The 23,596-nt window shown below is 37.4% G+C and overlaps 1 protein-coding gene across 1 annotated transcript; it reads right to left on the reverse strand.

The window, feature by feature from the left end:
* Positions 1-2,224: 2,224 nt before the first annotated feature.
* On the reverse strand, positions 2,225-23,150 carry LOC122071688 (biotin carboxylase 1, chloroplastic). The gene is made up of 18 exons (XM_042636078.1): positions 22,982-23,150; positions 22,800-22,859; positions 18,813-19,138; positions 18,265-18,406; positions 15,678-15,776; positions 15,391-15,447; positions 14,327-14,398; positions 9,357-9,446; positions 9,147-9,206; positions 8,450-8,635; positions 8,281-8,373; positions 7,984-8,065; positions 3,400-3,506; positions 3,061-3,136; positions 2,799-2,845; positions 2,611-2,673; positions 2,421-2,506; positions 2,225-2,313 (listed from the first exon to the last, which is right to left on the reverse strand). The coding sequence occupies exons 2-17, from the start codon at positions 22,839-22,841 to the stop codon at positions 2,450-2,452; spliced, it is 1,599 nt and encodes a 532-aa protein (XP_042492012.1). The 5' UTR covers positions 22,842-22,859; positions 22,982-23,150; the 3' UTR covers positions 2,225-2,313; positions 2,421-2,449.
* Between the last annotated feature and the right edge of the window lie 446 nt (positions 23,151-23,596).

Consider the following 23,596-nt stretch of genomic DNA (forward strand, 5'->3'; position numbering starts at 1 on the left):
ACAACTCATTTATAGATACATAAGGATTTTACCATAAAAAAATAGTTACATAAAGAAAAGAGAAGGGTTCTCCCCCCCCCCCCCAAAAAAAAAAAAAAAGCCCACAAGGTGAAGGTTGAACCCCTTAAAAATACATGTATTTCATTAAATCCAAAAGGCATACATAGTTATAATGGAAATAGCTAAAATCCAATGAAATCCAAGGTAAGCAAGTATGAAAATTTAATTAATGACTCAAAAAGCTTACAAATTGAAAATTCCTGGAGAAACTCCGCATGTCATCCCAATGGTCCAGCCATCCAAATATTTTTGGAAAAAAAAAAGATTGCTAAGGTGACTCATCATATAAACAAAAAGAGAATAGATTGGAGCAATCAACAAAAACTTAACTAATTTGTCACCAATGGCAAGACAATCAATTAGAACATTCCTCAAAAAAAAAAAATCTTTAAAACGAGGATGGACCTTCAACTATGACAAGTGAACAAAATCGTCCGTGAGGAGGTGGTGAGTGGCAATGTGGATCCAATGGCTGAGGTGCATTATAGGACTCTCTTAGCTGTTAGATCCTCACTGCCACTCACCGATCACCATAGAAGATTTTGATCTGCCACAAGTACCTCCATTTTTTCTCTTTACGCAAAAATATAATCATGACCCAAACCTTGTTTAATAATCCCAAATGGAAAGCTTGCGAGTGAGGGTTACCTTACAACAAATAAACTGTTTAAGAAGAGGAATGCATAACTAAATCCATCCAGGATGGGAGATCCTTTCTTAGCCAATACTATAGGGTCTAATAAGATGGAGTTAGGGAAATATCTGGCCTTAATAACTTAGACCTATAAATCCTGAGGTTAGGCAAGTACTATCGAGGCTAATTTCACAAGTAAGGCCAAATTATGGTCAGAACTAGAGTGGAACCCCAATTCACCCACACACTAAAACATAAGGATTTCCAAGACATAGGGGACCATCATCTAGGCCCATTACTACAACCATGACAAAACTTGGCAATCATAGCATCCAATTGCAAAGAAGCAGATGCAGGAAAACTCCCTTGTGTAGACAATGAATTTTTTCGCTCCAAAATATCTCACCAGTTGCTGGCAGTGAGTGAGACCAAAAAACATTCTCAGAGATTTTTCAGTAACAATATTTTGCTCTTTAAGTCATTTGGGTGTACAAATATTGTCTAAATGGGATATAAAACTTTGTGGATAGCATATTTATATGATTTTAAAGCATGTAATAAAATTTGATGCAAATGTTTGGTTATCCATTCATCAAACCCTAATTTTGTGGCCCCGCCAACTTCAAACATAGACTTAAGTATGTTCCCGATCAAATTTAAGGTGGATCTTTGCATCAATGGATGGTACATTATTTAAAAAAAATAAAAAATAAAAAAATTATACATTAAAAATTCTTTCGATCAATATATAAATCATCAAAATCTAACGATCAGATCTACCAGAATTAATCCGTAAATTTACCTTAAAAAGGAGATTGATGCAGGCCCCACAAGGGATCCATTTTGACCCCTCTAGATGCTGCCATGGGGAAGGTTAGCCTTTCCATATTTTGGATATCTACCATTTACATATACAATATATTCAAGTGTAACTTCCAGTTCATCATTTACTGGTTCAAAGTTCTTCCAATGATTTGTTACCAACTGATTGATGCTTTCCGGGGAAAATGACAACCCAATGAAAAAGTGAAAAAGAATGTTACTCGCTTGCATGTCTCTAGGCTTATATATAGACAAGCATGAAAAGACTGTGCTGCCCCCTGCCTTGTGTGTTGAAAATGCTCTCAAAAGGCCACAAGGCCACAAGGCCTCAAGTCCAATTGGCCCGAACACTGGTGCAGTGACTGCACAAGCAGGTAGTGCCCTCTTGCCCAAGATTTAATTAGTTTTTCTAAAGTCATGGATTGAACCAGTATCTTATGCTAATGATATTGGTCACGGCCTAAACAATCAACCATGAAAACAAAAAGAACAGTGAACGGTAAATGGTTTTTTGCAGAATCCATGAGAACCATGGATGTTTCAGAAAAAAAAAATCTGCAAGTTCATTAACTTACCACCTTTTGAGGAGTTTATATTAAGAGTTACATAATTCATTGCTTTTTCTCAAACCTCCTCTTACATCATGTCTGTTTTGTCCAACGAACCAACAATAATTAATCTACAGCTCAATGAGAAGGATTTTGAGAGTTGCAGTAAATTATGTTTCAAGTTCCATTAATTCAAGAATCCTCTTCAAAAACCTGCTTCCCAATCCTAAAAGATTCCCCATCCATTCCCTACAGAAAGAAAAGTTAAAAGGTCTGTGTTCCTACAAATTTTCATACATTCAAGGCGAAAAAAAATTTGTAAAGATAAATTAACTCAATAAATTGACACATGTCACATTGAAAACTACATCTAAACGATATCCACCTAAGCAGTTGCATTAACCAGTTCTTTGGCAGGAGTCGATAGCACCATCTTCTGGGGCTGTAAACAAAGAGATATTTCGATAATGTTAGGCACATCTTAAGAAACATAAAAGCCAATCCTTTGGAATAAAATTCATGGCTATCCAGGGGAAGAGAAATTACCGCAGCTAACTCTTTTTCATGCTTCGGAATGAATGCGGTATCAACCTTGCCATTTCTGAAGTCCTGTAACATCAAGGCAATACAAAACAGATAGGGTTAGAAGAATCAGCATCTTGGGGACCCATCATTTTAGGGTTTCTCAAGTAAAGAGTGCATGACTACATTCATAGGTAAAACCATTTTCCCACCTCAACATCAAGGATGAGTTTGTGGTATTCAATTGTTGTAGGAACTCCTGCCAAAGGAAGTGACAATCAGGTTAACTAACAGAAATGAAGGTGGATAACCCATGGAAATGGACAAACCAGTTCAAGATTGAGAGTAGACAAGATGGTGGAGTCAAGAGATTGATGGAGAAATGAACATACAAGAGCAGTCCATAAGCAAAAAAATTCAAAAGGAAACAAGTTCTACTTGGGTACGCTGGCCAGCAAGGAATTTCTTACAAACCTGTAATTACAGTGTCATCAAGAGCCCTTTTCATGCGCTCAATTGCTCTTTCTCGTGTTGGTGCCCAAACAATAAGCTGATAGTGCACAATAACTCAATCAGTGTCAACAACGCAAAAGTTTAGGGAAAAGTCCAAGAAAAACATATTGGATGTCCGGACTCATCATAAAGTCTTGGAGGCACAGCTCCTTAAAAGCAAGTATAACCAAGGGATAAATAAGTAGCATGCAACTGCATACTCTTTAACATAAACCCAAATAAATGTTTATACATCAATATAGAGATTACATAAACAATTAAATGTACATCATTACATAAACTTATAAAGAACTACCGAACCTTTCCAAGTAGGGAATCATAGCTTGGGGGAACTACATAATCAGGATAAAGATGGCTATCCATTCTCACAAATGGGCCACCAGATGGCAAGTAAGCTGTTACTCTTCCTGTAATTCAGAAGAAATATGTACGTTAGTTTCTACAGAAGTTAATGTAAACTATTACTGAAGCATGTCATAATATTAAATATTGAAACTATGTTCAGGAACTCATCAAAATGGTAGGGGACAGCAGGAATCATGCACAAAGAGATTACATTAAAACAAGCAAATCTTTGGTCAGTCTCTAATCCGGTTTCTGTGCATATCTTTAGCGTATCTTGCATATCTCTGACACGATACTTCTCTTAAAATGACCCGACTGATACGGTGACCGATACCGACACTTTAATCTTTGGACGAGATTTGATTATTTTTCTGTAACTTTTATGAGCGGTACATCACAAACATAGTTGTCATGGCGTCACCAAGGCGGCGATTTGGAATCCTGGCGGAAAAAAAAATTCATGGCAGTGCTACGATTTATGTGACTCACAAATGGCGGTCACCATTGATGTAGTTGCACTATGGACTTAGGAAAAAAAAATCTTTTGATTTGATTTTCTTTTGTTTTAGAAACAATTTTTTTGAAATTAGTTAGTTTCTAATTTTAAATTAGTTTCCATTTTAAGTTAGTTGCCATTAATTTTTATTTTTTTCTTTATATTGGACATGTACTCGATGGAGAAATTTCAGTTTTAGAATTTTGAATAATTGAATGAAGTTGAAGAATTTGGGTTTGAATCCATGATTGCCGATCCTCTCTTCCTCCCTTTCTGAAGTTTTCTAACCTCTTATTTTCATTCTCCTTCTTCTTCTTCTATTTCTTCATCTTCCCCTTCATTATTATTGCTGGTTTTTTTATTTTCCTTGTTCTGGGTGACAGTTGCAGCCCTATTGGAATGCTTCGAACTCAGCTGTGCGTGAGTTGTTTGGGGTGGGCTGTTGGTCGAAGGTAACCCTCCCCAAGGCGACCCTAACCCTTGAAAATCAGGCTTGAAGGTGACTCCTGCTGTGTGAAACAAAAACCTGCAACTCAGGTTACCTGAAGCTACCGCCAGATCTGATTTCAGCAGGTGCTGCTCCCCTTTGATTGCTGTTTTGAAGTGTTTTCCTCTTGGAATCAAGAGGCCAAAAGGTTTCCAGCCTTCACCTGGAATTTCTGGCTTTTCCGAGAAGAACTGAAGCAGCTTCCTCTTCCACACAGTTCTGAGGTTTCCGCCATCTGGTTAGTAGCGTGAGAAGGAAGAAGATGACCTTCTCCTTCTATTCTTATGTTCCCTAATTAATTGTATTTACAGTAAACCCCTTCTTTCTTATACCCATGTTCTAATATTTCCTTTATCTTTGGTAATTTCAGAATAATCCTTCTCTTCCAATTGTTATTTCAGTTTAACTCCACTACTTTCTTTATTTCCAGAATTGGTCTTTCTCTTTAGATTTAATTCCAGTTAAGACCCCAATCTCTCATTTCACTCAAAAGATTCCTAAATTGTACCAAAAATTACAAAATTGCCCCTACTTCTTTGAGAATTGTTTCAATTGTTAATTGTGGGCCCCGAAGCGATCCGATTTCAGTCATTGGAATCTAGATCTCGCATCAGCCATTGGTTGATAGGCGTCGCCATGGCACCGCTATGGAAGCCAGGTCACTCCTGATTCACTAAGCGGTCGAATTTCTGTAAAATTCAGGGTGATTTTGATAGGGTTATATTGATTTTTGACGATTTGATGTTGCTTAATGTTGGTTTTATATGTTATAGGGTATATATTGTAGGCTTGTAGCATGCTAAATAACTTTAGAAAATAGGAAAAATAAAAAATGACACATGGGCGATTTGACCGCCATGGCAACTCCACAATGGGCGATTCATCGCCAAATCGATTAGCCACCCCTCTACTGCCTTGGATCGATTTGACGCCGTGACAACTATGATCACAAATTTCAAACAGGAGATGGGCTTTTAATAAGGTTGGGTATTTTTTCAAATAGAGCATAAATTGTGTGATTTAGGATTTTATTTGCTACGATTGCCCTTGATTATAGTCTGTCATTATAAGCTTGTGGCTGATTTGTAGTGGTGCGTCAAGTTGACAGTCGGCACTTATTATAATTAACCATAACCCATCAATCTTTTGCACGGATCTTCGCGCTCGTCCTTGCTTGGAATTTCCATGTAGTCGACCCCATTAAGTTGGGATAAGGTTTTGGATGTGGTTGTTATAGAGCATAAATTGAGAATGTAGACTGGTTTCTTTAGAAGTTATCTTTCTTAGTATTTATTAATTGTTTAAGAGCTAAAGTACATAAACATCATCATGGATTATAGTAAAAGATTGAAGAGTTGGAAACTTGGAATTTGAACATGGAAGTATTATTTCGGCGAGAATTGTTAAATTTTTCTCTACTGCTTTGGTTGATCACTGCTGGTTTATTGCTCCTCATAATCTCATATAATCATCACTATAGTTTAAAATTTCTGGGTCCGTTTTCTTCACAACATCCATAGGTAGGTTGAGAATTCACTTCCGTTGAACAGAAATCTAGGGTTTCTTTTTTTTTTTTAGCAAATAAATAATTCATTACCAAGAGAAAAAAAGAAAAAAAACACAAGGAGTCCCTAAAGAAGGGGAATACAAACAACAAGAAACAAAGAAACAAAAAGCCCAATCCTCAAGAAGAGGAGGAGGGCTGCTAAATAGAGAGGGGCAATCCCCAATATTTAAACAATATGCATGTTCCTTGGGGAGTCATTGCAATAAGATGAGACCAAGGACAACTTGCTTTTGACTTCAAAAGAGATGGAGACTGATATCTGTTGGAAGGATCTAGAGTTGGTGGATCATTTCTTGAGCTTAAGTTCCGTCCAAATGTGGTTAATGGCGGCACCAAAGGCCACTACATCATAGGTTGATTTACTGGCAAAAGTCATATCCACCCAAATCCATTCCCTCTAGAATGGAAGAATCCTTCGTCTCTTTGGCCAACATTTTGCTAAGATTCCTTTCCAGAATATAGATGGAAGAGGAAAAGGAGCAAGCAAAAAAGAGATGCTCCATGTATTCTGAATTTTTCCAACAAAGGCAAAAGAAGGGAGATTCCGAAATCTAACGGTGGATGAGAGAAGACTGCGTTGGGAGGCAGTTGGAGAAGGCCCTACAAACAGTGAAGCTATGACAATGGATGTGGCTCTTGAACCACACTAACTTGTGCCGAGGGGAGAATGGGCCACGGAAACGGATGAAGTTCCAAGCCACTTCAGGCAGGTGGTTGGCCTAGTGGGGCTAGCGGCCAAGTGGCTACAACAAGCGAGTTGGCGACCAAGTAGCAATTGAGAGTGCCGGCGGTGCAAGACGACGACTGGCGAAAGAGCAGGTGAACAGGGCTGGAGGCAATGAGCCTGCTAGCCAACATTGTAACCAAACGAGCTTGGAGATAGGCCTAGCGGGAATGCTGACTTGCGGGGCTGGAGGCCAAGGCATGTCTCTAACCGAGATAACCTAGCTCCAAATAAAGGAAGGAGAAGAAGAGAAAAAGAGTGGTGGAGGAAGAAGCGAGAGGGTGAGAGGGAGAGGATGAAAAAGAAGAGAAAAAGGGTGGAGGAGGAAGAAAAGAGAGGGTGAGTGAAGAAGAAGGGAGGGTGAGAGGGGGGGGAGGGAAGCAGCCCAGCCTCACGGCCAGGCTGCTCTAGAGCGGCAGCCAAGGATTCCTTCGCTTATGGTTCGCTGCTTCGGAATTTCGAGTTAGCTGATACGTTAACCAAAGGAATCAATTCTCTACAGTTTCATATCCTCTTGAGCAAGTTAGGCATGAATGAAATTTATTCCCTAGATTGAGGGGAAGTGTTAGAATATGTATAATGGGGGTAAGTTGGGAATAACATGTATTAGGATCTTAAGGATATAAATCACTATGTAAGGGTATTCATGCAATTTTATTTTAAACTAGTAATATGGACTGGAGATATTGATTCTCAACCCAGAATTCCTTCTCTCGAACCCTTCTCTTTCCCTGTTCTCTCCTTCATCTTACTCCTTCCTCCTTCCCATTCCTTCTTACACTGATTTAACCCAAGTAAACTGCAACTCACTGCACAAGTAGCCTCTTATTTACTTGAGAAGTTTCTAGACCAATTTTAGTGTTTTCTTATGTCGCAGTTTTCCTCTTGCTTACTGCATTCAGCTTCAACCTTTACTTTTATTTTGCAGTAATGAACTTTTGCTAAAACAAGCAACTGATACATTTATATGTAGCCACTAGTAATTTAAGCATCCTCTGTGCCTTTATACATTTGAATATATGAACCACTTTTTCAGGCACAAAGTTATAGAAACAGATTTGGGATGAACAAAGGCCAAACTCTCTATGCTAAGATGGAGGATGTTATAAACATAAAGCTTCCATTTATCATCCGCAGAATTGGAAAATGCTTATAACTCACCATCTCTTTTATTTGTACTTATCACACACATACAGAAAGATATATATATATATATATATATATAGAAAGAGAGAGAGAGAGAGAGAGATAACACAAATCCATACCAGGTCCTGGTCGGAATCCTTTGAAAGCATCTTCAGCATTAATACGGCATTCAATTGAATGCCCTCTTAGTACAATATCTTCCTGTTGATTGCACACGAGTATCAATATGAAATATGTCTGCTTCTACTCTTTGATGAAATTCAGTTTCTGATAGAATATTGAATAAATATAACACACAGACAGTTTAGGGAATGATGTTCTATAACTAAGACATAACAAAATCATTTGTTGGCCCATCAAAGTGAGAGCAGAAAGTATGTCAGTGAAGCGATAACTAACCAACTTTTTCATATTACCTGCTTGTACCGGAGTTTCTCTCCTCTAGCAACACGGATTTGTTCTTCAATCAAATCAGTAGAAGAAATCATCTCACTGATGGGATGTTCCACCTGGATTTTTACAAAACTTAAATTAGGTATTTGACACAAAAGAATAAAAAACAACATTTGAGTTTCAGTCATTTACCTGAATCCGAGTGTTCATTTCCATGAAGTAGAAGGAACCCCTCTCGTCCAGAAGAAATTCGATGGTTCCCACGCCAATGTAACCTATGGAAGCCGCTGCTGCAACTGCTGCATCACCCATGGCTTTCCGTAATTCTGGTGTCAATGCAGGGGAAGGAGCTTCTTCAAGCAGCTTTTGGTTCCTTCGCTGTTGAATGCCATATTCAATGCATTTTGTTACTCCAACAATACATATTTTTATGCAAGGCAATTGTTCTGTTTTAGAAGCATATCTGGTTACCATTTTAACAACAATAGTTTCATATCTGAGAGAAATTACGTGATATCTCAACAAATTGAGTACTCCAAGTCACCATCTCTTGTGAAAGCATACATAGTGTACTCGAGTTTTTTTTTCTGTTAGGGAACTAAATAACTAATATGCCAAAAATCTGTCTGTTTTTCTTTGAAAAAAAATGATTTCACTCTCTCTTCCATGTAATTCAGGTCTAATTCCAGGACTGAATATTTAGATCTAAATCTTCGTTCTCCTTTCTATTTTAGATCTAATCTGAATTCTGGAATCAAATCTTTTGGCATTCAGAATCCTTTTACATGCCATTATTGGCTCAGCTAAGTTGGAGACAATCAGCATGTCATTTGATACTGCAACTAACAAACCAAAATAAGAAAATAAAGAAGGGATGGTAGCACAGTACCTGGATGCTGCAATCACGCTCTCCAAAGTGAACAACATTACCGAACTTATCGGCCAGAATCTGAAAATGGCAAGAAGATGGTATTGAAAATAGCAGTTATTTTATCATACTTTAATTGAGATGATTAACAAGAGAAGAGATGTAAAGAACCCCCAAGGTGTATTATAACTACAGTTCAACAAATTTCTGAACAGGTTGCTACAAATTTACCTGGAACTCGATATGCCTAGGATTTTGAATGTATTTTTCCAAATAAACTCCATCGTTTCCAAATGCAGCAGCAGCCTCAGTCTTTGCTTGCTATCAAACCAAAGAGCCAAAATTAAGATTAATTGATGAACAAAAATTCCAGCAGTTCCCAATAGAAAGGTTATACCTCAGTAAAAATATTCCAGATTACAGATGTACTTTCAGGGAAGGCAACTTACTTTCAATGATGAATATATGAAAAAATTGACTGATCATCCATTTTGCTAAGGATGCCACCAAACTCGTCGCAAAAAATAGTTTCACCAACTACTTGGGGATCGGCTACAGGAACCCTATTCCACTATTTAACCTTCATAACTTGAAAGAGAGAAAAAAAAATTTCAGGATACATGTTGGGCTACATATTGATCTGGCTGCCAACCCAACATGTCCATTCTTATCCAGGCTTGGAAAGGGAGTGCAGCAAACACTGGGAGAGGTATTAGTCTATCAGATGTGTCTAAGAAATGATTTTGATGTCATATGTAATAACAACAAACAACAAACTCAGCCTTATCCCAACTTAATGGGGTTAGCTACACGGATCTGTGCAAAAAAAAAAGGAAACGAAAGTACAAGGAAAGAAGCCTAGCACCAGCAAGTCAGGAAAATTCTCAGCTAAATGAGATCGGCTACATGGATCCTTGCCCTCCAATCGGCTCTATCAGAGGTCATACTTAGGACGAGACCTAGACAACGCATGTCATTCTTCACTACCTCTCCCTTCAATTGGAATCAGATCACTCCTCCTTACTAGGGCATCCCAAAGCCTCTGTACATGGCTATACCACCTCAAACGACTTTTTCAGAGCTTGTCATTGATTGGGGAAACTACCAAATGAGCTCTAATATGTTCTTTCCTTAGTTCATGCTTCCTAGTTTTGCCGCGCATCCATCCTCACATCCTTATCTCTGCTACACATAGCTTCTTTATATGACACTTTTTAACTAACCAACATTCCGCCTCATACGTCATAGCCGGTCGTACAACAGTCATATAAAATTTTCCCTTAAGCTTTAAAAGGATAAGTCGGTCACACAACACTCCGGATGGACCCCTCCACTTCACCCATCCCACTTTAATTCTTTATAAAACATCACCCTCTATGTCACCTTCTTCATTTATGGTTGACCCCACATATCTAAAATAATCACTTTGCGGTAGCTCTATCTCCCTCTCTCTTCAATTTTCATTGTATCATTATCCATCATAGTATGACTAAAGTTGCACATTATATACTCCATCTTCAATCTACTAATCTTAAAACCTCTTGTTTCCAAGGTTGATCTCCATGGCTCCAACTTGGAGTTAATCCTTGCTTCTGTCTTATCCACCAAAACGATATAATCGGCGAAGATCATAGACCACGGGACCTTGTCTTGGATGCTCTTGGTTAAATCATCCATAATAAGCACAAACAAATAAGTGTTTAAGGCAAATCTTATTGCTTTGACCTTCCACAGATCTCACACAAGTCACCACACCCTTATACATATCTTTAATTATATCCACATATTTACTTGACACCCCTCTCTTCACTAAAACACACCAGATTAAATCTCTTGGGACTCTATCATTGACTTTTTCTAGGTCAATAAAGACTATATGGAGATCCTTCTTGCAAGCTCTATATCTTTCCATGAGCCTCCTCAGTAGGTTTATAGCTCCTATCGTGGATCAACCTGGCATAAATTCTCCAAGATATGAGTCTCTTCTCAGCCGGGCTTCAATGACCTTCTCCTATAATTTCATAGTATGACTCATTAGTTTGATACTTCCATAGTTATTACAGCTCTGAAAACCACCTTTTTTTCTTAGAACGGAACTACAACACTTCTCCTTCATTCTTCTGCCATTTTCCTTATGTTCATAATCTTGTTAAACAAATTAGTTAAACAAGATACCTCATATACTCCTAGGCTCTTTCTAAGTTCTATTAGGACCTCATCTGGTCCTGGTATCTTGCCTACTTTCATCTTTCTTAAGGCTTCTTTAACTCCAGCCATGTCAACCTTTGGAAGATGTGTGGTGTCTTGATGCATAATGAATCTTTCGTGTCATTCCTACTCGAACTATCTCCATTTAGTAGGTCTCAAATATACTCATCTCAATGTCCTCATCCCTTACCTCACATGGTCGAAATCTCTACTCTTCCTTTCTCTCATTTTAACTATCTTATAGATAGCTTTTCCCCTTTCTTCTGTGTTGAGATTAATATATAGGTCCTCATATTTCTAAGCCTTAGCTATCCCCACAATCCTCTTAGCTTCGTTTCTACCAGCATTATACCTCTTTGTACCTTCCGTCTCTTTAGTCCTTCGTCATGTCTTAAAACTAGCTTTCTTGGTCTTAACGTGAACCTCATCATCCCACCGCCAATTCTCCCCAGGGGGCTAACGATTAACGATTACCCTTTGCTTCCCCTAGGACTTCTTTGGCAACCAAATACAAGTCATCTCATTCCACATTGGTCTCTCCCTCAAAATCCCACTTTCCTTGTTTGACCACATTATCAGTAAATATACCCAAGGAATCTCCTTTTAATCTCCACCACCTTATCTTAAGGTACATAGGTTCCCTCATCCTACGCTTCTACACATTGAAGCACATATTCAGGATCACCGGTCTATGTTGGGTAGTTAAACTCTCCCCAAGCATAACCTTACAGTCCTAACACAATATTATGTTAGCCCCTTTAGTTAGGAAAAAATCTATTTGGCTGGTATGATGCCCACCTTCATAGCTAACTAAATGCCCACTTTCATTACATATGAGTATATGACATAAAAATGTCAGATGTAATGAAACTGCATAAGGGAGAAAGAAACTGCTATTTGGTCCTTCCATCTTGGACTTGAACTTTTCCCCAGTTACAAAAGTATATCTGAACTTAAATTAGACTGCTACTTTCCAAAAAACAGTAACACAAGGAGCAAGTGCCAAGGCGATTTCCATTTCTATTGTTTACTAAGGCCCTCAGTCGGATGATGGCCAAAGCAGTTCACTCGGATTTGTTTGAAGGAATTTAGGCTCCCACTTGCGGCTACTCCCATATTCAGATTGCAAATGACACACTAGTTTTTCTGGTGCATCTCAGACTCAAGACTTTTGGTGTGTTTATTGAGATGCTTTGATGCTGGCTCAGGTCTGAAAACTTACTTTAATAAAATCAGTTGATTCCATTGTGTGAGGTTTCCATCTAAAAGGTTTAATAGTCAATTTGCAATGTCATACGGTTCCCTTCCTTAGGTGTACTTGGGACTTCAGAGGGACTTTGGAGTGCCTGTGGCTGCTTCATATAAATTGGGAATGCCGTGTGGGAACCTATTATTAAGAGAATGGAGAAGTTGTTGGCAGCATAGAAGGTGCATATTTAACCAAAGTGGATAAAACCACTTTAATGAAAGCAGCTCTTGCAAGTATCCCTACTCATTTCCTTCCACTTCTAAAGGTAACAGCTCCAGTGGCTAAGAGAATGGAACAGATCAGTAATGAAGCTCCCCCTTCTAAGTGGTTGTGGAGAGAACCAATAGCATTCACAAAGGAGTTATTAGTGCTAAATATGGAAGGGATAATATAAAAGGGAGGCCTTGAATGTAATGGGTACTAATGGCTGCAACCTTTGAATAGTAATATGTGTCAAACTCTCAATGACTACCTCAAGTAAAATATTACGTACCAGTTGAGAATAGCAGGTCCACTTCTTTCGGCATGATATTAGGTCTGTTAATGCTCCCATTGGGAAATTTCCTCAAAACTTAAACAAGCTCTTGTTTCTGATTAAGCTCAAACAAATAGAGCTGTCTGCTAATGGACCCCTCTCTCTGTTGGAACTCGAATTATTGGGAACTGCCCCAGATGATGATGCTTTTGCAAGTCCTTGTAGAATAAAATAATTTAGCAGGGCCTGCAGTATAAGAGGGCTTCAAATTTGGGGAGTTTGGTTACCTTTTCCATTAATTCATATTTGATGCTTGGTGGACACAGGCAGGCCACAATTTCCCCCTATATTAACTTTGTAGAATGGAGTGCCCACTATTGATCATCTGGTTCCCAGAGGATTTTACCTTCCAAATTTTGCATTTGTTGCTTGGGTGCAGCTGAGTCCATTTCGCATGTTTTAATCCATTGTCCCTTCTCCTTTTTAAGTTTGAGGTGCTTTATTCGAAGGGATAGGGATTTATTGGACTATGCCCTCTTCCTTTTATGGGTTACTTTGGAGCTGGAGGAGCCAGACAATGTCCAATTGTCCAGTAGGAAATAAACACTGGTTTCTTGTTCCTGCTTCTGTGATTTGGAGCCTGTATAGCTTGAGAGGAATGAGAGAGTGGTCCAGAACCATGCTGAAGCCACATACAGATTTTCTGCCAAAGCTAAAGAGAGTTATCGTTTGGGCTTTTATTTTAGAGAATTTTCTGACATGCCCATTGCTGATGATAGAAGAGACTGGAGATCCTTTTTCATATGGTTTCAAATCTTTTCTTTCTTTTGGAGAGGGGGGGGGGATGTAGCCTCTGGTTTTTAGGCCTTGGAAAGAACAGTGGGCCTTTTATTGAACTTATTTCTAAATTATCAAAAACAAAGATTTCAAAAAAAAATCACAAATAGGAAAAAAAATGAAAAACTCAACATGAACATAAGCAATTAGAAATTACTCCCAAAATATATAAATAGCCCTGAAAGTGCAAATCAAGATACAGGAACGTCATGGAGTACACCAATAAATAAAGATAACTTGCTTAAGCATAATATAAAATGAACAAGCAAATAATCATTACAGGAACAGGAAAATGCAAATAGTTTCATCTTTGGGAAAAAGCGATTTATGAAATTCATAACAGAAAGACCTTTAAAGTGTACATACTAATGTCTAGATAGTAGAAACCTATGAAATTGCTGGGGATGTAATAAACTTTAGCAGAAAGCATACCTGCAACAACTTTACAAACTCATCAGGTTCTTTAGCAAGACGCATTCCACGTCCTCCACCACCAGCAGTTGCCTTCAGAAAAAATAAGGAGCCAGAATGAGTTCAGGTAAACTACATTGTAAGACAAAATTCAAGAAGCACTGTGGTACGTCAAAATATTTCCAATGTGGCAATATACCTCCTAACATTCATATATCATATATGCAAATGATAATGCGTAAAATATACAGTTGCACTTTGATATGGCTGCCTGGTATAACTCACCAACCCCATAAAAAACACTCACACACAGCTGGAAGAGAAGGTAATGCAGGACATCCTAGGAAATTCGATACTTTTAAGGCTGAATTATAAAGTAAAAGTGGTGGGTAGACCATATGGAAAAGAAAAAAAAATAATATTAGGGTTCGAGGCAAATGTATGGGTGAGTTATTAGTTCGCGTTTTTTAAAAAGCAAATAAATAAATAAATTCTGAAAATAAAAAAACAATATACAGAGCATTATCCACATATTATAGCAAAATACTGTAGTAGCAAGGAATTTCTTAGACACAATGGTCACTCAATGAGTAGAACACAGAAAATTATTCCATGAGGGGGTTTGCATCTTGACTTACACATGGCAAAAAATACTGATAATTTGATGTCCATAGAATTGTAACAATAAAAGGGTGTTCCCGGTGCACAAGGCTCCCGCCACTGCGGGGTTTGGGGAGGGTCATAATGTACGCAGCATTACCACCGCTTTGCAGAGAGGCCCATAGAATTGTTACCATATGAGGAGAAATAATGAAAAGATAAGAGATTTCTTGTATTTAATATCCTCTAACTCGTCTACCGAAAAAAAGCCTTGGACTTACATAACTAGTTGAATTGTTCACCCAAAAGGTTTAGGAATATGAACTCTATAAAGGAAACAATATACTCGAAGCTCTGTAAATGAAAATTTGTGCTTGAAAAAGATTGGCAACATTATTGAGAAAATTACTTTAATTTAGCTCCTCATCCGTTTCATATATAACACAAAATAGAGAAGAAAAAAATAAAGGAAAGGGATGGTATACCTTGATCATCACAGGAAAACCAATCTCATTGGCAAGCTTGATAGCTTCATCTGTACTCTGTAATTGCAAAAGATACTAAATATGAAAAAACTGCCATCAAAGTTAATCTTTATCATAGAACCAAGATGTCCATGTATATCTCCTTTCTATCAACTGTACAGTAAAATATTGTCCAAGAACTCTTCCCTAATTTTCTCTTTACAATTAAGAAAAAGAAATATTGATAGACAAGGAGATGAAGTATACAAAGAAGTCACATATCTCTGGAGATTTGTTTAATATGATACCTGTAACAATCCATCACTTCCAGGTACAGTTGGAACACCAGCTTTCTTCATTGTCTCTCGGGCAGTAGATTTGTCCCCCATAACCCGAATGCTATCAGGCTGCAAGACGTGAAGTGCAAGTTCTTAAACTTTACAAAATACTTGGAGGTAAAAATGAAAAATAGGATAGCAAGTTCCAACTAAAAGGAAAATTTAACAAACAAAGGAAGCCTCTTAATCCTAACAATCATGCTGGAGTGATTTTAATACTCATAGACAATAATTTCCATGAGCAAAAGTAGTAACGATCCATCCCTGTTCTCTAAGGCATCGCCCCTTCTTACAATTATTTGCGTATAATCAAGCAGACATTTGAGTTTTAATAAGCAAAAACTAAGAAGAAAGTGCACATTATGGTCTTGCCACTTCCTGTGGACTTTCTTTCAACAAGTTATACTGCTTATGAAAACTTAAAATACCAAGCAAAGCCCACATCATTTCAGGAATCTCACAATAGCACTCTGAATCTCACAGAAAATCAGCAAGCATAGAGCTACCAAGTTGCTCAAATTGTGGGGGTAGGGTCATCCCCTACTCTTTTGTAACCTCAATTAATAAGAAAAATAGGAAACCCCCCATGCGTGGAAGGAGGAATCCTTTACAACAAGAATTTAGATTTTAGAAAGTCTCTAGAACTACTACAGAATAGAAATTAAAACCTAATCCGTTAAGACTCAAATCCCTCATATTTGGGCTTACAGAATTGGCCCATTACAATAAATAAATAAATAAAACTCCAAAAATACTAAGCCCATGACCCATACAAACCATAGGGGACTTGAAATTAAGTATTATTGAACTAATCTTGAACCATATGTTCAGTTGGACCTAGAAAATTGAATCAAACCCAAAATAGTATGTTCTTCTTCTCTTCTTGTTGGAATTCTGCATCGTGTTGTCAATTGGTATACGACAAAAAATCAAAGGGGAAAACTTATAGGATTCCAATGAGACCACCATGCAATATTTTTAGTCAACAAAGAAACGACACAGATGTAAGGATGTTGCTGCCAATGAGACCACCATGCATTATCATATACTTTTAAATCCTGTCATGAAAAGTGAGTGTAGGCTGTGTAGCTAAGATGTGCAGGTTGATGTGAACAATATGGACAGCATCTGAGAGGTTAAGGGTTGCACAAATAGGTGATGCACAGAAGACTGAAATGGCTTTTGCATCAAAGACAAATAGCTCTACACCAACAAAAGAAGTGATAAGGTGCAAAATTAGGGCACTAAAAAGATGAGGGATAGTCAAATATTATTCGAATCGGAGTAGCAAGAAGAGACACTAATGCTTATGATTAAACAAAAGATATGGTCCTGCATATAATAGAATGGCAGACCTAGGATGCCCACCTTATTCTCAAACCTGGTGGCTCGGTTGATTGGCACTCCTGTAGGCTCATCTTGCATACAAATTCTGGAATTGATTAGAATTTAGAGGTAAACTGATTTAGGGAACCTTAGTATTCATCGCAGGAAAGGCTTATGGAATCATGAACGTGAGATATCTGGTCCTCTTGTTTGTGTATATAAACAGACAAAATAGATAAACCAAACTGTCAAGGAGTGAAGGTGCTTTTCAGCGCCTAGGTGTTCTGTAGCCTTTATGGATGCATGAATGGCATCCAGCTTGGTTGCCTGGGCGTCGCTTGGAATGCCTTGAGGTGCCTTGTGACCTGGGCGGACGCCTTGTTTTTTGTGTTATATTAAAGTGATTCTTTTTCTGACTGTTTTATTGGCTTGTGTTATATTGAAATGATTCTTTTCTGTTTATTTATTATATGCTAATAGCCTATTAGACTCTTAATTTATTGCTTTGTTTTGTGATGAATATGCTTATTATATTATATAATTTGTTTATTAGATGTTTGGTTTTCTCATACTAGGGCATTGCTAGCATAATTATATCATATTGCATTCATACATGTACATTAAATTGATTATATTACGTTAAAGCATTATAAATCTCATTATGGCATCAATAATACAAAGCATGCACACCTAGGTTGGATAGGAGCCTAGGCACTTGGCCACCGCTTTGGGTTGCCTTGTCTCCTTGACAAACTATAGACACTCTTATGCAATCATATTTGTTCTATCTTTTTCATATACAGAAGCACATTGAATATATAGGAATTGATTATGCCACAAGCACATAAATTCTAAAATTCAGTTCTTTAAATTTATTTTTTATTAAATGAAATAGTAACAATCCAAGTAACTAAGTGCAACCCATCAATGGATCACTCCATGCACTATGTAGAAGGCCATGTTGCTGGTAGACCATCAATTCAGACAACATCAGACAGCTTTAGTTAAGTTCCTCCACATTACATCAAACTTCAACACTTAACTCTCTTCTTTCCATTTTCCTCCTTTCTGGAGGACATCCACAATTAATGAAAGCCTCGTTGTAAATGGGGCAGTGTCCAAGTGCAAAAATGAAGGAATTACTTACTTTTCTACAAACAACCTAATCTTTAATCTTCAATAAAACAAAAGTATATTATAATTATTATATGCCTTCAGTTAAAATACTCACATTAGGCCCGATAAAGTTAATTCCATGCTCTCGGCACATTTCAACAAAAACTGCATTCTCAGATAGGAAGCCATATCCAGGATGCAGCATCGTACATTTACGGCTAATTGCAGCAGCAAGAACATTTGGGATCACCAAATATCTGTAAGAACAAAAAGAAAGATAATTATTTATATCAGGATTCAAGAAAACATGTAAGTCAGTAAGTCAATTTTTTTATTGGGGCCCCTGATGGAGGGAGGAGACATTTATGGAAACAAAACATCAATATGCAAGTTAAGAAGTTTTTTTAATTGAAACAGTTTTGTATAGCATTTAATGCAACAATGAAAAAATCTGATCCATCAATAAGAAATTAGTACAAAAGCCTAATATCTGCCACCTACGTTGATGAAAATCCAAGATCATAAGAAATCTCCACTGACAGTTGAGACGGAAATAATTCACTCATAAACAAAGAAGATGATAGTGGCAATGACAGTGATAATTATGATGACATCTTGAAAAATACAAAATGCAGAAGTATGAAGGAAGAATGCGCAACTTACGATTGATTACTTGGTGCTTCACCAATGCAAACTGCTTCATCTGCAAGTTTCACATGAAGTGCATCCTTATCTATGGTAGAGTAAACTGCAACACAAGGTATCCCCATTTCATGAGCGGTTCGAATCACACGGACTGCAATTTCTCCTCTGTTGGCTACAAGAATCTTATCATCTCGACATGTAGCATTTAGTGCTCCCCCATGTTTCTTTGATTTCCGGCTCACGTGGACAGCTTGAGCTCTCTGCCTAGGAAAACTAACCGAGCTACCAACCATAAAGCTACATTGTGAGCTCCGTATTCCTAGAGCTCGCCCCACAAATAAGCCCTTGCATAAAGAAATTAAGCAAACAAGACATAAGCAAACTATTAAACCATCTAGCATTTAAAAAAAAAAAAAAAAGCAACTCAATGCACGAGGCTCCCGCTATTGCAGGGTCTGGGAGGGGCAAGTGTACCCAGCCTTACCACCTGCTTCGCAGGAGGGGCTCTTTCCAACTTTTGAACCTGTGACCAACATGTTGCAAACTTGCAATAGTGCAACTTCACCATTGTGCCATAAACCATCTAGCATATTTTGAAATTCATCTTAAAAGACACGAGATTTAATTGTACAACAATCACCGAATGTGCAAGTTTTTAAAAGTCTAATTGATCATATTCCTGATGAAAATGTCATATATATATATATATATATATGTGTGTGTGCTATGTGATGTGTACTATGTAATGTGTGTGTGTGTGTGTGTTTGTGCACAGAAAAAGTCAGAAATTTAAGATTTAAAGAAGTCCTAAGCTACATATATATATATATATATATATACACACACACACACACAGAAAAAGTCAGAAATTCAAGATTTAAAGAAATCCTAAGCTATATATATATATATATATATTGTGTGTGTGTGTGTGTGTGTGTGTGTGTGTGTGTTTGTGCACAGAAAAAGTCAGAAATTCAAGATTTAAAGAAGTCCTAAGCTAACTGAAGCATCATTGCTTCTCTGGGCATTTCGAACTTAGAGCAGTACCACATAGTTGTTCAAACTACATATTTCATCAACAAAAGCTTTGAAACTTCAGTTTCCCTAGCACCTTACTAAAAACTGTTAAGAGTTAAAGTGTCGTACCACAAGGGTATAATTTCCATACCCTTGCTTATTAGGTCATATAAGTGGTTACACTAAGCCGACCCCATTAAGTTGGGATAAGGCTGAGTTGTTGTAAGTGGGTACATTAAGTAGCAAGGGCAGTGTTGTAATTACTGTATATTTTATTATAAATAAATGCATACTACTACTGATTGGAGGTTAACAGCATTCTCTCCAACAAGTAGCACTCTTCTTTGCTACTTTCTATTATTTCTTCTTTTCTGTTGGTTCTCTTCATCTCCTCTTCTTCTCTCTTCTTCTCTCTTTGTTTATGTATCATTATTGTTTATTGTTTGCTGCCTCCTGAGTAAGTTGCTCAGGGAAAGGATAAATGGAAAGTGTGCAGGCTTCACAAGGCAATCTATGATTTGAAACAATCTCTAAGGGCTTGAATTGACAAGTTCATAAAAAACTGTTCGTGGTTGTGGTTTTGCACAATAGTACTCTAATCACTCTATATTTGTTCGTCGTCGGTCTTCCAGGGTGATTATTTTGGTGGTTCATGTTATGATATTATTCATTCTAGTAATGATTTGTCTAGAATTGAAGATATCAAAGCTTATTTGTAGAAACATTTTTAGATGAAGGATCTAGGTGCTCTAAGATATTTTCTGGGTATTGAATTTGTTAAGGAAAAAGTTGATTATTCTCAGAGGAAGTATGTTCTCGATTTACTGTTTGAGACTTATATGCCAGCCTCTAAACCTATTGATACTCCCATGATCCTCATCAAAAGCTTCCGACTTATGGTGGTAAGGAATTTGCAAACAAGCATCAATATCGACGGTTGGTTGGTAAACTAATCTCTCTTCTTTGCAGTAGGTGTTATAAGCCAGTTTATGGACTTGCCTAAGCAGGTTCACTGGGAGGTTGCATGTTGCATTCTCCTATAACTAAACGGTGCTCCAGGAAAAATGATCATTTACAAATCTCACGGACATGTTGATCTTGTTAGTTACTCCGATATTGACTGGAGCTGAAGGTGATAGAAGATCTACCAATGGTTATTGTACGTTAGTTGGTGGTAACCTCACCACTTGAAGGAGTAAGAAACAAACTACAGTGGCGTGGTCCAATGATGAAACTGACTATAGAGTCATCGCTCATACTGCAGTTGAATTGATGTGGTTGAAGTCTTTTCTTCAAGAGCCTAGTTTTTTTTACTAATAAACCTATTGACATGTGCTGTAATAATTAGGCTACCACCTATCTTGCCATTAATCAATTTTTCATGAAAGAATAGAAAATTTGATCTCCACTCCATTTATTATCTCTGCTCAAAAGCTTGAACTGTTTACTAAGTCCTTGTTTAATGTGTCTTCAAAGGTATTCCAAGTTTGGATGAGTGATATTTGTGCTCCCGCTTGAGGGAAAGTGTTAAGAATTAAGGTGTTGTACCACAAGGTATAATTATAATACATTTGCTTATTATTAGGTCATATGAGTGGATACATTAAGTAGTAAGGGCAGTATTGTAATTACGTTGTATCTTTATTATAAACGCGTACTACTACCGATTGGAGGTTAACAATATTCTCTCCAATCGGTAGCGCTTCTCTTTGCTCCCTTCTATTCTTCTTTTTCTCTCTTGGTTCTCTTCTTCTCTATTCTCTCTTTGTTTTATGCATCACTATTGTTAGTTGTTTTAGATCTGAAACTGTTACAAAAACCTTTTTAACTGATCGTAAAAATGCATATTTCATGGCATTTAAACAGGTTTCTCAAGTGAAGACAGGTCCTTGACCATAGACCATCTATATGAGATTACCTGCCATTCAGTTAGGCTCAATCCTCTAGCTGTCAGTCAAGATCCAGAACTGCCACAATGAGCCTGCTGTACTTATTTTATTTTTTTCCTTCTCCATTGGTTGACTGATCCCAAGTAATATTAGAGGACCAACACAAGAAAAGTTTTTAATTGATTGTTATTTCATTTAACATAATTTCCTTCTGAAAGAAAAAAACATAAATAGATCTTATCACGGCAGTATGATGTGACCAGCACCAAAATAGGGGGAAGAAGAAAGATAGAAATCCTCAAAATATTCAAACCCATTCTTGGGAGATGCTGTGTAGTTTCTTTTATTTATTTTCTGAAAGGAACTGAAGAAAAAAAAATTATGGAAAAGAGTTCCATTTCTAAAGATGACAAATGATACATAAATTTGCATAGGAAGAGGGAAAAGGGGACGGCAGAAAAGCTGAAAATCATTTCAAAATAAGACTATAAATTATAAGAAAAAAAGAAGCTGCAAATAATCAAAGGAAAAAAAGAAAAGCCCCTGGATGGAAGTTTTCAAAGGAATAAACTGCAGAATGTCAAAGTCCTCACCAAATCTAACAGTATCGACATTCTTGTTGACCTCCTAATCAGGACAAGCTCAAAAAATGCAGATTATGATCCCAAGTGAAAAAAGGCAACCAACTTTCAAATAATCAAACGAGCAGAATTCCACTATCAAGATCCTCCAGAGAATCAAACATTTGATCTTCTAGCAGACATCTGAACCGGCTAACAAGTCTTACAATAAATATACGCAAACATAAGCAGAATACTTTCGAGCAAATAACCAAATCACTTCTTATCCAAATTCTCACAAAGATCCAATTCTTAAGTTTTTCTCATAATCTGTATCAGCTCTGACTAACCCATTACGTAGCTCTGATAAATTTTCCTTAGAAGTTACACCGAGATCCAATGCAAACAAAAGAATAATTTCACTAGAAAACCAAATTAAAAGTAACATACAACCATTTCCCGACTTCAGTCATAATCCAAATTATTCCCAATCATAAAAAATAGATACCCAACAAAAAAAAAAAAAATGTTTAACTTACAGGTGGCGAGTGGATGGATTTGCAAAAAATCATAGAATCCATACTCGAAGTAAAGAAATCCTGAATTAGAGATCAAGAAAGAAACCCAATTTAGTTTCCAGAAGATAAAGAAGACCCAGTATAGACCAGAAAGAAGAAAGAACCAATCAAAGATCGTATCGACTGATGAATATAAGAACTACCTCACAATGTAAACTAAAAATGTGTGATTGTTCTGAGGCTATGGGGAGAAGCAAAGACTGGTTGTGAAGCAAAGCGAACAGAACATGATTATGAGCAGAGCCAAGAACGAAATTTTTGAAGAGACTGGTCGATATATTCGAGGAGAGGGTAGCTCTCCAGATCGAATGCTCCGCCAGGGAGGTTGGAAGCTATAAATGTATTGTACCGATGATGGTACTCCCGACAATGGTAAGTGTTCGGGAAGCGGATCTAGGCCGTTCAATCCAACGAAGACATCATAGATGGTCCATGATCCATTGATCTACCATCATCAGCAGATTAAATTAGGTTTGATTTTACCAAACTTTCTACTAAATCTTTGACTATTGTAATACGGTAATACCCAAAGAAATAGGCGTATTTCAAAACTACCACCTCCCTCATTAATATAATGTTTTTTGACTTTTTTGCCCTCGATGTTTATTTTGTTTACCACCCACTCCTACTGTATTACGTCCCTAATTGTGGACACTAATTTTGTCGCCCCACTCTAACCCTTTTTACTGGTGGTGATTTGAGCCCAAAACAGCCCCTAGGGTTTTGCATTACGGATAATTATCATTTTACCCTTAGAG

This window comes from Macadamia integrifolia, unplaced genomic scaffold, assembly GCF_013358625.1.
Source record: "Macadamia integrifolia cultivar HAES 741 unplaced genomic scaffold, SCU_Mint_v3 scaffold_56A, whole genome shotgun sequence".
NCBI classification, from domain to species: domain Eukaryota; kingdom Viridiplantae; phylum Streptophyta; class Magnoliopsida; order Proteales; family Proteaceae; genus Macadamia; species Macadamia integrifolia.